This window comes from Taurulus bubalis (assembly GCF_910589615.1).
Source record: "Taurulus bubalis genome assembly, chromosome: 17".
Taxonomy (NCBI): Eukaryota; Metazoa; Chordata; class Actinopteri; order Perciformes; family Cottidae; genus Taurulus; species Taurulus bubalis.
In genome coordinates, this window is record NC_136605.1 from 20,915,390 (window position 1) to 20,930,276 (window position 14,887).

The 14,887-nt window shown below is 46.0% G+C and overlaps 2 protein-coding genes across 2 annotated transcripts; one reads left to right on the plus strand and one right to left on the minus strand.

Moving 5' to 3' along the window:
* Positions 1–2,397: 2,397 nt before the first annotated feature.
* On the plus strand, positions 2,398–8,355 carry samd14 (sterile alpha motif domain containing 14; the record flags this gene model as incomplete). Its single annotated transcript, XM_079232909.1, has 10 exons — positions 2,398–2,425; positions 2,623–2,777; positions 3,054–3,170; positions 3,380–3,566; positions 4,246–4,345; positions 4,805–4,873; positions 4,966–5,173; positions 7,552–7,680; positions 7,891–8,046; positions 8,212–8,355. 10 exons carry the CDS (start codon positions 2,398–2,400, stop codon positions 8,353–8,355), a joined length of 1,293 nt encoding a protein of 430 aa, XP_079089035.1.
* A 3,399-nt stretch (positions 8,356–11,754) lies between these two features.
* Positions 11,755–14,887, minus strand: csf3b (colony stimulating factor 3 (granulocyte) b; the record flags this gene model as incomplete). The annotated part of the gene is made up of 4 exons (XM_079232910.1): positions 11,755–11,955; positions 14,235–14,366; positions 14,472–14,579; positions 14,675–14,887. 4 exons carry the CDS (start codon positions 14,885–14,887, stop codon positions 11,755–11,757), a joined length of 654 nt encoding a protein of 217 aa, XP_079089036.1.

A 14,887-nucleotide genomic window follows, 5' to 3' on the forward strand; every position in this document is an offset into this window, starting at 1 on the left:
TGACAACACAAAACATTACACAAATATTAGCCTTGGAATTGATGGAATGCTACACAATAGCTATTGGAAACTAAAATAATTGACGCACCCGACACAACAAGATATAACAAAACAAAACAAGACAACAAGTTTCAAAATATGAGAATATACACGATGTAACAACATACAACATATAACATGATACATAATATATCACAATGCAAAATACAAGATACATGACGATGCGAGATATATCACGATACACATATATCACGATACAAGATATATTACGATAAAAGATAAATCATGATGCAAGATAAATCACAATACAATATATATCACGATACAATAGAGAATATATATCACGATACAAGATATATCACAAAACAAGATATATCAAGATACATCATGATGCAAGATATATCACGATACAGGATACAATGTATATCACGATAACATGTATATCACGATACAATATACAATATATATCACGATACAACATACATTACGTACAACATTTATCACGATACAAGATATATCACAAAACAAGATATATCACAATACAATATATATCAAGATATATCACGATACAAGATATATCACGATACAACATATATTACGTACAACATTTATCACGATACAAGATATATCACGATACATATATATCACGATACAAGATATATTACGATAAAAGATAAATCACGATGCAAGACATATCACGATACAATATATATATATATATCACGATGCAAGATGAATCACGATACAATGTATATCACGATACAATATGTATCACGATACAAGGTGTTGAAACCATTACACGGATTTGTGTTTTACCTATACCATATCCTATCCATGTGAGTAACTTATAATCATGCTACCGCCCATACATCAAATTGTGCTGAGCATAATGAAATACTGTTGATCACATTGACATGATATTGCTGAAATGATTATGATGACGATGATGCAATGATGATGACCGGGGGCGTTAACTCTATATGTAGACGTCACCTGAGTACAGCCAGGTGTGTTTGGCTAGAGAGCGGAAGGGCAAACTATTTTTCAATCGTATTTCGAAACAAAGCAAGTTTTCTGTTTAAGATAAGTTTCATTTATTTTTCTGTTGCTGGTATGCAATAAAAATAAGTATTGAAGTGACACTACGAGAGAATGCACGTTGATTTACTGACTGCTCCTACACAAAGTATATCATGATACAAGGCATAAGGGTGGCTGTAGCTCATGGGGATGAGCGGTCGTCCCGTAAAAACATGGTCGCCGGTTCCATTTCCAGTCTCCCCATAGTTCACATGTCGAAATGTCTCTGAACACTCAACCCTAAATTGCTCCCCTGGCAGCCCACTGCACCCCAAAGGACGGGTCAAATGCAGAGAATACATTTCATGTATGTATGCACTATGACAATAATTTAATATCAACAGACGACGCTAAAGTTTGACTGTATCGGGACACAGCTCTCACTTTCGTCATACGAGGACCGGATGGCTCATTGCAACAACCCAGCTATCTTCTATTCCTGCAGTACCCCCAACAGACTCCCCTGGGGACAAAGTCAGAGTCCTTCTCAGTCCACCAACACATGTAGACTGGATGGGCAAACTCCCAAGAGCCCTCCAACAGATACAACGGGTTGTCAGAACTTGCTCGAGTTGCAACAAAAGACCTTCTCCATAGTCTCCCCAAACTCCTCCTGGGTTTTTGCAACTGCAGCCCTTCTGGCCAAAAATCTTTAGTTGATACCGCTGCATCTCCAGCACCAGCACCAGCTCCGGTTCCTTCTCCTACGGAGAGGTGACCTTCCACATCCAGAGAGCCAGTCTGAGATGCCAGGGGTCGACACACCTGCCTTTGCCTGCCACCTAGTTCGCTTGGCACCTCACCCTAATGCCCGTCCCTGTGGAAAACCGGCTCGTGGCTTAGACCTGGCTCCAGAAGAGGACCCCGGTTTCCTTTTTTCCGGATGTGGACCGACAACTCCTTTCTACCCAATCCATCAAGGGTCAGGGAATCGCTCTGTCTTCCCTCCCCAAGACCACTTTGCCTTGGATGCCCACAGTGTCATCTGTTCTCAGCTCACACAGAGTCCACAGGGTGAAGCAGCAGATGGCCTTCCTCCTGGGTTTCATGCCCACTTCTCCACACCTCCCTCTCTCCTATTCGCTCTATACCTCTCTCTCTCTCAGCTACATGGTATTCCTTTATTTTACTGCATTTTTCTGTCTTTAAGGTTCTGTATAGTTGTTAAGGGTTCTTTAGAGTTCTTTAAGGTTCTTCAGAGTTAGTTAAGGTTCTTTACAGTTCTTTAGAAATATTTAACGTTCTATAAGGTTCTTTAGGGTTCTTTAAGGTTGTTCATTCTGGCATTTTCTGTCTCTGAACAAGAACTGAGTCATGATGTCTGAAGATACAGACAACGTGTTTGGTGAGTCCACACACACACACACACACACACACACACACACACACACATACACCTCCTCTGGTCATGTGACACCGTGGGTTGTGACCTCTGACCTCACCTGTAAACGTTTATCAGCTTAGCGCTCGTACCGATCGGAGCGGATCGGAGCGGATCAATAACGGGGTTCATCCCCCACAATGCTGTGCGTGGTGTTTCAGACCTGAACGAGGTCCCGGAGACGGAGCTATTGGACAACAGCATCCAGAAGGGCCGTGCCCAGCTGTCCGTCAAAGCCCGGAGGTCCCGCCCCTCCAGGTCCCGCTACAGAGACAGCGTGAGCTCCACGGAGGGCGACGACAGTCTGGAGATGAAGGTCAGAGTACCCAGAGTGTACAAGTACAACGTGTACTGCGTTATTATATATATACACTGCATTTTTTTTACAGGTAAACAGCCACATCTCTTAAGCTCCTCCTCCAGTTTGATGCGATCACTGTGACATCATACAACTCTGTCTGTCTGTCTGTCTGTCTGTCTGTCTGTCTGTGTGTGTGTGTGTGTGTGTGTGTGTGTGTGTGTGTGTGTGTGTGTGTGTGTGTGTGTGTGTGTGTGTGTGCGTGTGTGTGTGTGTGTGTGTGTGTGTTATCAGGACAATCCGTTACACTCCGCCCGCTCACCTCTCCACCTGGCCATGCGAGGCTCCTCCCCCTCCCCTGATTCGCTGCTGTCGGCTCGAAGCCCCACCTTCTCTTTCGACTCCTCTCTGGTGAGACCAATCAGAGCTCAGCTCCTGTGATTGAAGGAGAAGAAGGTCACGTTCACACTAAACCGTGCCGCTCGCCAACCTTGCTATGCTCGCCAACCTCGCTAACCGCGCCAAACTCGCTAACCTCGCTAACCCCGCCGCTCGCTAACCCTGCCGCTCACTAACCCCGCCGCTCGCTAACCACAACTCTCTTCACTTTGGCTTCTCAGGTGCGTCGCTCTCCGGAGGATGAAGGAGCCTCATTGGCTGCCCCCCCGCGGGGGCGGTATCGTCAGCTGACCAATACCACGTCTCAGGAGGCCCTTGTGACTCCTAGCAGCTCACCCTCACGATCCTGCCCCAGATCCGACTGCTCCCGGGTCTACATGAGGAGGAGCAGGAGGCCAGACAGCGAAGGTAAACACCTGAGACACACCTGAAACACACGCCTGAGACACAGCTGAAACACACGCCTGAGACACAGCTGAGACACACCTGAGACACACTTGAGATACACCTGAGACACACCTGAAACACACCTGAGACCCAACTAAGACACACATGAGACACACCTGAAACATACCTGAAACACACACCTGAAACACACACCTGAAACACACCTGAGACACACCTGAAACACACACCTGAGACACACCTGAGACACACTTGAGATACACCTGAGACACACCTGAAACACAAACCTGAGACACACCTGAAACACACTTGAGACACACCTCAGACGCACTTGAGATACACCTGAGACACACCTGAAACACACCTGAGACCCAACTAAGACACACATGAGACACACACCTGAGACACACCTGAAACACACCTGAGACACACACACACCTGAGACACACCTGAAACACACACCTGAGACACACCTTTCTAGATGAGGGCGAACAGGTCAGTCCTCTCACCTGGAAACACACCTGTTGATACACACGTCTATGACAGTGTGTGTGTGTGTGTGTGTGTGTGTGTGTGTGTGTGTGTGTGTGTGTGTGTGTGTGTATGTGTGTGTGTATGTGTGTGTGTATGTGTGTGTGTGTGTGTGTGTGTGTGTGTGTGTGTGTGTGTGTGTGTGTGTCAGTGTTGGTTTCTGATTCGAGTCGAGACACGAGTCCAGCTGATTCCGGAAGTCCGACTGTCGTCTTCGACAAGAAAACTAAGAGACGTTTCCTGGACCTCGGGTGAGACACACACACACACACACACACACACACACACACACACACACACACACACACACACACAGAGCGCTCCTATTAGTTGTTGACAATGTTCCCTTCATTGAACTTCACTGTTGAGTCAAAACAAAAAAACATAGAATAAATTAAACATGTCTGATAGTTTAGACTCTCAACAGCTCACCCTCCGATTAGCTCAACAGACCTGAAGAGCTAGCCTAGCATCAAGCTAGAAACAACCCACAATGCAACACTCTCCATTGCAGAAGTACTCCCTCTATTCAAAGAGAATATTGGATGAACAACAGTGTCTTCTGGAATTATTATGATTTCCAGCAGACACTGTATTCCCGGTGTAGTTTCATATTCGGCCACCGGGGTCCTTCTGGACAGGAAGTGAGATGAACCCGGTTCCTCCAGCAGCCTTTGTCCAGTTTGCTCAGTAGGTTCCCTGTCTCTTAGGGTGACGCTCAGACGGTCCTACATCCGAGTGCGGAAAGACAAGTCCAACCGGCTCTCCGTGGGCAGCCGGTGGGTCCTCGCAGTAAACAATAAACAACAATAAAAAACAACAATATACACACATGTGGTCTCCGTGTCCTCACCTGGTCCTCTGTCCTCAGGGAGCCGTCTGAGAGTCCATCTCGGTCCTCGGGGTCCTTCGTTCCGTTCTCTTGGTTCACTGAAGGACGGGGGTCGCTCTCCTCCTCCGGGACGCCACCCGCCTCCCCCAAAGCCGGCCCCCCCAAAGCCGCCTCCCCCAAAGCCGGTCCCCCCAAAGCCGGTCACCCCAAAGCCGGCTCCCCGAGGGCCCGCAAGTCTCACTCCCAGGTACAAGACCACTAACTAACTAACCACCATGTTACTTAATTACTACAAGTCACATGTTGTTTCTACAAGTCACATAATGTTTCTACAAGTCACATAATGTTTCTACAAGTCACAGGTTGTTTCTACAAGTCACATAATGTCTCCAAAAGTCACATAATGTTTCTACAAGTCACATAATGTTTCTACAAGTCACAGGTTGTTTCTACAAGTCACATAATGTCTCCAAAAGTCACATAATGTTTCTACAAGTCACATAATGTTTCTACAAGTCACATAATGTTTCTACAAGTCACATAATGTTTCTACAAGTCACAGGTTGTTTCTACAAGTCACATAATGTCTCCAAAAGTCACATAATGTTTCTACAAGTCACATAATGTTTCTACAAGTCACATAATGTTTCTACAAGTCACAGGTTGTTTCTACAAGTCACATAATGTCTCCAAAAGTCACATAATGTTTCTACAAGTCACATAATGTTTCTACAAGTCACATAATGTTTCTACAAGTCACATAATGTTTCTACAAGTCACAGGTTGTTTCTACAAGTCACAGGTTGTTTCTACAAGTCACATAATGTTTCTACAAGTCACATAATGTCTCCAAAAGTCACATAATGTTTCTACAAGTCACATAATGTTTCTACAAGTCACATAATGTCTCCACAAGTCACATAGTGTTTCTACAAGTCACATAATGTTTATACAAATCACAGGTTGTTTCTACAAGTCACATAATGTCTCCACAAGTCACATAATGTTTCTACAAGTCACATAATGTTTATACAAGTCACAGGTTGTTTCTACAAGTCACATAATGTTTCCACAAGTCACATAATGTTTCCACAAGTCACATATTGTTTCTACAAGTCACAGGTTGTTTATACAAGTCACATAATGTTTAGACAAGTCACATAATGTTTATATAAGTCACATAATGTTTCTACAAGTCACAGGTTGTTTATACAAGTCACATAATGTTTCTACAAGTCACAGGTTGTTTATACAAGTCACATAATGTTTCTACAAGTCACAGGTTGTTTATACAAGTCACATAATGTTTCTACAAGTCACATAATGTTTATACAAATCACAGGTTGTTCATACAAGTCACATAATGTTTATTCAAGTTACAGGTTGTTTATACAAGTCACATAATGTCTCCACAAGTCACATAATGTTTCTACAAGCCACATAATGTTTCAGCAAGTCACAGGTTGTTTCTACAAGTCACATAATGTTTCCACAAGTCACATAATGTTTCTAAAAGTCACAGTTTGGTTCTACAAGTCACAAAATGTTTCTACAAGTCACATACTGTTTCCACAAGTCACACAATGTTTCCACAAGTCACATAATGTTTCTACAAGTCACAGGTTGTTTCTACAAGTCACATAATGTTTCTACAAGTCACAGGTTGTTTCTACAAGTCACATAATGTTTCCACAAGTCACACAATGTTTCTACAAGTCACATAATGTTTCTACAAGTCACATAATGTTTCTACAAGTCACATGTTGTTTCTACAAGTTACAAAATGTTTCCACAAGTCACATAATGCGTATACAAGTCACACAGCGTTTCTACAAGTCACATGTTGTTTCTACAAGTCACATGTTGTTTCTACAAGTCACATAATGTTTCAGCAAGTCACATGTTGTTTCTACAAGTCACATAATGTTTCTACAAGTCACATAATGTTTCCACAAGTCACATAATGTGTATACAAGTCACATAGTGTTTCTACAAGTCACATGTTGTTTCTACAAGTCACATGTTGTTTCTACAAGTCACATAATGTTTCAGCAAGTCACATGTTGTTTCTACAAGTCACATGTTGTTTCTACAAGTCACATGTTGTTTCTACAAGTCACATAATGTTTCAGCAAGTCACATGTTGTTTCTACAAGTCACATGTTGTTTCTACAAGTCACATAATGTTTCTACAAGTCACATGTTGTTTCTACAAGTCACATAATGTTTCTACAAGTCACATGTTGTTTCTACAAGTCACATAATGTTTCCAAAAGTCACATAATGTTTCTAAAAGTCACAGGTTGTTTCTACAAGTCACAGGTTGTTTCTACAAGTCACATAATGTTTCCACAAGTCACATAATGTTTCCACAAGTCACATAACATTTCTACAAGTCACATATGTTTATACAAGTCACATAATGTTTCCACAAGTCACATGTTGTTTCTTTTCACATTAAAGCTCTATCAATCATTACTTCTACCAATCATGACATATGTCAATCATCACATCTGTCAATCATTACTTCTGTAAATCATCACATCTGATCAGACTATAGTTTGTTCACAAACAGGATGTAAAAGAAGAAGAAATCAATAACTACTTCCTGTGTTGGTTCTACAGGAATCGGCTCTCAGTGAGGAGTTCTCTCCTCCTCTTCCTCACACCTCCTCCTCTTCCTCTCCTCCTGTTGACTCCTCCTCCTCCAGATCCTCCCACCCGTACCACACGCTGTCCCAGTCCTCTGATGAGGTAATACACACACACACACACACACACACACACCTACTCTTCCTCCTCCTCCTCTTCCTCCTCCTCCTCCTCCTCCTCCTCCTCTTTGTTCTTCTTCTTCCTCTTCCTCCTCCTTGTTCTTCTTCTTCCTCATCTTCCTCTTCCTCCTCCTTGTTCTTCTTCTTCCTCATCTTCCTCTTCCTCCTCCTTGTTCTTCCTCCTCTTCCTCAGCCCTTTGAGAACCCGTCCTGTGTGGTGTCCTTGTGGACGACCCAGCAGGTCAGTGATTGGCTGAGAGGACTCAACATGGAGCAATACGTCCCAGAATTCAGTGCGAGAGACGTGGACGGAGAGCAGCTGCTGCAGATGGACGGCAACAAGCTGAAGGTGAGGAAGAGGAGGCTAAACTCTCTTTTCTTCACTTATTCTATAATTGTGTCTTTTTGTATTCAAATGTAATGTTCAATAAGAGTGAGACCTCTGTCTAAACCTGATCGTTGTATTTAAAGTTTCATAAGACATCAGACTGAGACCCCTGTCCTCGTCTTGCAGGCTCTGGGCATGCTCAATTCGTCCGATCGCAATGTTTTGAAGCGTCGCATCAAAGATTTTCACTCTGCAGCCGAGAAAGAAAGAAAAGCTCTGAGACAGAAAGACAAACAACGAAGAAGAGACAACGAACATCGCAGGAACTGACGATGAGGGACATGAGGGACATGATGGACATGATGGACATGAGGGACATGAGGGGGGACATGAGGGGGGACATGATGGACATGATGGACATGAGGGGACATGAGGGGGGACATGAGGGACATGATGGACATGAGGGGACATGAGGGGGGACATGATGGACATGATGGACATGAGGGACATGAGGGACATGATGGACATATGAGGGGACATGAGGGGGGACATGAGGGACATGAGGGACATGAGGGACATATGAGGGGGTACATGATGGACATGATGGACATGAGGGGACATGAGGGACATGATGGACATGAGGGGACATGAGGGGGACATGAGGGACATGAGGGACATGAGGGACATATGAGGGGGTACATGATGGACATGATGGACATGAGGGGACATGAGGGACATGATGGACATGAGGGACATGAGGGACATATGAGGGGGGACATGATGGACATGATGCACATGAGGGGACATGAGGGGGGACATGAGGGACATGAGGGACATGATGGACATGAGGGGACATGAGGGGACATGAGGGGGGACATGAGGGGGACATGATGGACATGATGGGGACATGATGGACATGATGGACATGAGGGGGGACATGAGGGACATGATGGACATGAGGGGACATGAGGAGGGACATGAGGGGGACATGAGGGACATGATGGACATGAGGGACATGAGGGGACATGAGGGACATGAGGGGGGACATGAGGAGGACATGATGGACATGATGGGGACATGATGGACATGAGGGGGACATGATGGACATGAGGGAGGACATGATGGACATGAGGTTGACATAAGGGACATGATGGACATGAGGGGGCATAAAGGACATGATGGCATGAGGGACATAAGGGGGACATAAGGGACATGATGGCATGAGGGACATGAGGGTGACATAAGGGACATGAGGGGGGACATAAGGGACATGATGGCATGAGGGACATGAGGGGGACATAAGGGACATGATGGCATGAGGGACATGAGGGGGACATGAGGGACATGAGAGGGGACATGAGAGGGGACATGAGGGACATGATGGACATGAGGGGGGACATGAGGGACATGAGGGGGGACATGAGGGACATGAGGGACATGATGGACATGAGGGGGGGCAGAGAAAGAGACAAAGAAGAGACATCAAACATTGTACATCTGACCAACTAACCTCCATCACCGGGGGAACAGAACACCTTTGGGGGAGGAAAACCAGAGGGGGACAGAGGACAACCTGGGGAGAAAGACCAAGGCAGAAAACTGTTTCTGCGTTGATTGATTGATAAATTGATTGAAATATTTTGAAAGAGAAACAGGAAGTTGTTTCCGCAGATGAACAGCTGGAAGGGATTTATTGTAAAAAAAAAAAAAAAAAAGCAGGTGAAGAAACTAAACAAGTGTTTGTTTCAGACGGCGACTTTTGAGCTCAAAATGATTTAAATAAATAAATCTGTGAAAATCTTTTTGGAGTTTTCTTTAACTCCAAATCATAAGGTGATGAACAGTTATCTTAGCTTTTTGCTAACCTCCTCAGGACCACAGAAGGTTCATCCTCTGGAACCAGTGGAGCATAAAAGCACTGGGCCGGAAGGGAGCGCTAAAGATCAGTTAGCTAACTAGCATGCTCTAGAAACGAACTAGCTAGCTAACTAGCATACTCTAGAGACGGACTAGTTAGTTAATTTCATCATCAATCATTTGAAAGGCTTGTTCTTAGTCTTTCACATCCAACCTGGAAAACAGAACAGCAGATTCTGTTTGTTGTGGTGTTCCGGGCACCAGGTCCGTATTCAGAATTTATATCTGAATTTTCTGAGTTTCTGTCAAGTTTGGTTCTTAAGACTGATAAGGTTAACTAGCATGCTCTAGAGACCAGCTAGCTAACTTGCATGCTCTAGAGACGGACTAGTTAGCTAACTAGCATGCTCTAGAGACCAGCTAGCTAACTTGCTTGCTCTAGAGACGGACTAGTTAGCTAACTAGCATGCTCTAGAGACCAGCTAGCTAACTAGCATGCTCTAGAGACGGATTAGTTAGCTTACTAGCAGGTCAGGAATAAATAAATACATTTCCTGTTTCCAGTCACATGACACGGTGTCTGCATCGTCTCTAAATGATGCTCAAGTGAGCGAAGCAGAATGGAACGCACCCCGAGACGCAGACGTGAACAAACAAACAACAATAATAACAAAACAGTGTTTTTTATTATTGAAAACAAACAAAGGCTCCTGATTGGCTGTAAGAATCTCATTATAAAAGTGAATTAAAAGACAAACAAAACAAATAAATACAGTAAATATATAACAATGAACACAATGACATAATCTCTGCTGACATTAAATGATTCAGACAAATACATCTTTACAGAAAAAATAAATATTTCAGCATAAATAACAAATAAATAAATAACTTAAAATGAGTCACCAACATTTGTATTTAAACATCTGAAATATGAGCTGAGAAATATTAATAAATAGTAAAAACTATTAACAATAATTAATAAATATAAACAAATATTAATACATATTCATAAATATTAACAAATATGAATATACAAAAACAAATCATTTGAAATAAAGAGGAGCAGCTCTGACCATTTATCGTCGCTGTTTCACAATAAAAGCCTCCACATGATTTTTTTAGATTGTCAAAACAATTTGGATTTGTTATTGATTAGTCGATAGTTTTTGATTAGTCTATTGGTGTTTTCTTAGTCTATTGGTTATTGATTAGTTATTCGGTCAGAAAACAGTGAAAAATGTGTCGTCTTTAGTTCAAAGAAACATTTTGGTTTAAATCGTCTCAAACAATGAACGGATGATCAGAGTTTCTGCCGATAGGGTGACAGTTGATTGATCGCTGGATCCCAACTGATCGGTGACTCGTGTTAGAGACTGGATTCAGACTGGATGAGGAACTGAAGACAGCCGTACGGGTTCAGACCTGCAGACCTCAGATCAGTTTTCTCAGTTGAAGCTTGCCCACATTCCTCTCAAAGATCACCTCTGCAGAGGGACGTCTCACTCGGAGGTCAATCTTCTTCACTGACCAGAGATCAGGAACTGAGCTTTTATTCTGTCCGCTTCAAGTCCAGATCCTCATCATCCTCATCATCATCCTCATCATCATTTTAGTTTTAGATTTCCTTCATTCCTAGCCTTCCTTCCTTGCCTTATTTTGATGTGGTTCTCAGATGGAGGGCTGATGCTTGATGAACAGATTCATATTAATAAAAGAAACATCTTTGTAGGAAATCTTTCTTTTAGGAACACCTTCATAAAATATCTCCCATGATGCACTGCAGAGAGACGCAGGCAGTCGGTCATAAAGGTCACGACCTTTGGATGCCGGCTTTGTTTCGTTTCCCCATTTTGTTCCCGTGTGCGGGGCTTAGCGTGCACCTGCAGGGCGGGGCCTGTAGGTGGCGACGGCTCTGAGGCTACGGATGAGGTCGTGACTAAAGGAGCGGAGCTGCGTCAGCGACAGGTGGGCCGCCACCTGACGCTCGTAGTTACCGTGGAGACGGGAGGCCAGGTCCAGGCTCTGTTTCGGATCCGACTCGTCGACGGTGAGCTGAGCCGCCTCCTCCATCTGAAGCACAAACACAGTCAGTGGGGTCATGTGATGGGGTCATGTGATGGGGTCAGTGTTGGGGTAGTTACTAAAAAAAAAAAAACTAGTTAACTAGTTACACGTTGCTAGTTACTTCTGAAAATTGTAACTAGATTACTTTACTAGTTACTGCATTTGAAAAGTAACTTCACTACTAGTTACTTTACTTTCCATTTTTTTAAGCAAATTAACTGCAAAGATATGGTGGGGTCATGCGGTGAAGTCATGCGGTGAGGTCATGCGGTGAGGTCATGCGGTGAGGTCATGCGGTGAAGTCATGCGGTGAAGTCATGCGGTGAAGTCATGCGGTGGGGTCATGCGGTGAAGTCATGCGGTGGGGTCATGCGGTGAAGTCATGCGGTGGGGTCATGCGGTGAAGTCATGCGGTGGGGTCATGCGGTGGGGTCATGCGGGGAAGTCATGCGTTGGGGTCATGCGGTGAAGTCATGCGGTGAAGTCATGCGGTGAGGTCATGCGATTAAGTCATGCGGTGAGGTCATGCGGTGAAGTCATGCGGTGAAGTCATGCGGTGGGGTCATGCGGTGGGGTCATGCGGGGAAGTCATGTGGTGAAGTCATGCGGTGAAGTCATGCGGTGAGGTCATGCGATGAAGTCATGTGGTGAGGTCATGCGTTGAAGTCCTGCGGTGGGGTCATGCGGGGAAGTCAAGTGGTGGGGTCATGCGGTGAAGTCATGCGGTTAGGTCATTCGGTAGGTCATGCGGTGGGGTCATGCTGTGGGATTATGCGGTGAAGTCATGCAATGAGGTCATGCGGTGAGGTCATGCGATGAAGTCATGTGGTGAGGTCATGCGGTGAAGTCATGTGGTGAGGTCATGCGTTGAAGTCTTGCGGTGGGGTCATGCGGGGAAGTCAAGCGGTGAGGTCATGCGGTGAGGTCATGCGGTGAGGTCATGCGGTGAGGTCATGCGATGAAGTCATGCAATGAGGTCATGCGGTGGGGTCATGCGTTGAAGTCATGCGGTGAGATCATGCGGTGAGATCATGCGGTGAGATCATGCGGTGAGATCATGCGGTGAGATCATGCGGTGAGGTCATGCTGTGGGATTATGCGGTGAAGTCATGAGATGAGGTCATGCGGTGGGGTCATGCGTTGAAGTCATGCGGTGAGGTCATGCGATGAAATCATGTGGTGAGGTCATGCGGTGGGGTCATGCGGTGAAGTCCTGCGGTGAAGTCATGCGGTGAAGTCATGCGGTGAGGTCATGCGGTGAGGTCATGTAATGAGGTCATGCGGTGAAGTCATGCGGTGAAGTCATGCGGTGAAGTCATGCGGTGGGGTCATGCGGTGAAGTCATGCGGTGGGGTCATGCGGTGAAGTCATGCGGTGGGGTCATGCGGTGAAGTCATGCGGTGGGGTCATGCGGTGGGGTCATGCGGGGAAGTCATGCGTTGGGGTCATGCGGTGAAGTCATGCGGTGAAGTCATGCGGTGAGGTCATGCGATTAAGTCATGCGGTGAGGTCATGCGGTGAAGTCATGCGGTGAAGTCATGCGGTGGGGTCATGCGGTGGGGTCATGCGGGGAAGTCATGTGGTGAAGTCATGCGGTGAAGTCATGCGGTGAGGTCATGCGATGAAGTCATGTGGTGAGGTCATGCGTTGAAGTCCTGCGGTGGGGTCATGCGCGGAAGTCAAGTGGTGGGGTCATGCGGTGAAGTCATGCGGTTAGGTCATTCGGTAGGTCATGCGGTGGGGTCATGCTGTGGGATTATGCGGTGAAGTCATGCAATGAGGTCATGCGGTGAGGTCATGCGATGAAGTCATGTGGTGAGGTCATGCGGTGAAGTCATGTGGTGAGGTCATGCGTTGAAGTCTTGCGGTGGGGTCATGCGGGGAAGTCAAGCGGTGAGGTCATGCGGTGAGGTCATGCGGTGAGGTCATGCGATGAAGTCATGCAATGAGGTCATGCGGTGGGGTCATGCGTTGAAGTCATGCGGTGAGATCATGCGGTGAGATCATGCGGTGAGATCATGCGGTGAGATCATGCGGTGAGGTCATGCTGTGGGATTATGCGGTGAAGTCATGAGATGAGGTCATGCGGTGGGGTCATGCGTTGAAGTCATGCGGTGAGGTCATGCGATGAAATCATGTGGTGAGGTCATGCGGTGGGGTCATGCGGTGAAGTCCTGCGGTGAAGTCATGCGGTGAAGTCATGCGGTGAGGTCATGCGGTGAGGTCATGTAATGAGGTCATGCGGTGAGGTCTTGCGGTGACATCGTGTCAGGTGTGTGCGTCACCTTGCTGAGTTGTGTCTGCAGGTCTCTCAGGTCGGCTTGCAGGTCGCTCAGTCCGGTCAGCCGGTCAGCTAAAGCTCCCAGCAGCCTTTGGTACAGCCGGCAGCCGGCGGACATGCGGCTCACACAGACATCCTGCAGGAGGCGACACACAGATTAAGTTCTGTTCATGCTACCACTAGAACCTCTGACGGGATTACAGGAACCTAGAGAACCTCCTGAAGAACATAAAGAACTGACCAGCGTGAAGTGCTCAGACGGCGGCTTGAGGACGGGGGCGGCGGGGATGCCCAGTGATGTCACCATCATCTGCAGGTGTGTCGTGTGGGCGGAGTCGGGGGTTAAACCCTGAGGAGACCAGGGAGAAGTAATCAACACATGAAGACGAACAACAGCCAATAGGACTTGAGCCGCAGCAGCAGCCAATCACGCGCCTCATTTACCTCGATGGAGACGGTGGCGGCGTGCGCAGCGGGGACGTCTCTCAGGATTTTCTCCACCAGCGTCTTCGCTCGATCGGCCGCCGCTCTGAGCGCCAACGACAAGTCGGACGGCGAGATGGTGGGAGCTGATTGGATTAAATCTGCCAACAGGAAGCAGTGCAGCAGAGCGGAGACTGTAGGGAGAACCATCATCATCATCATCATCATCTTCAT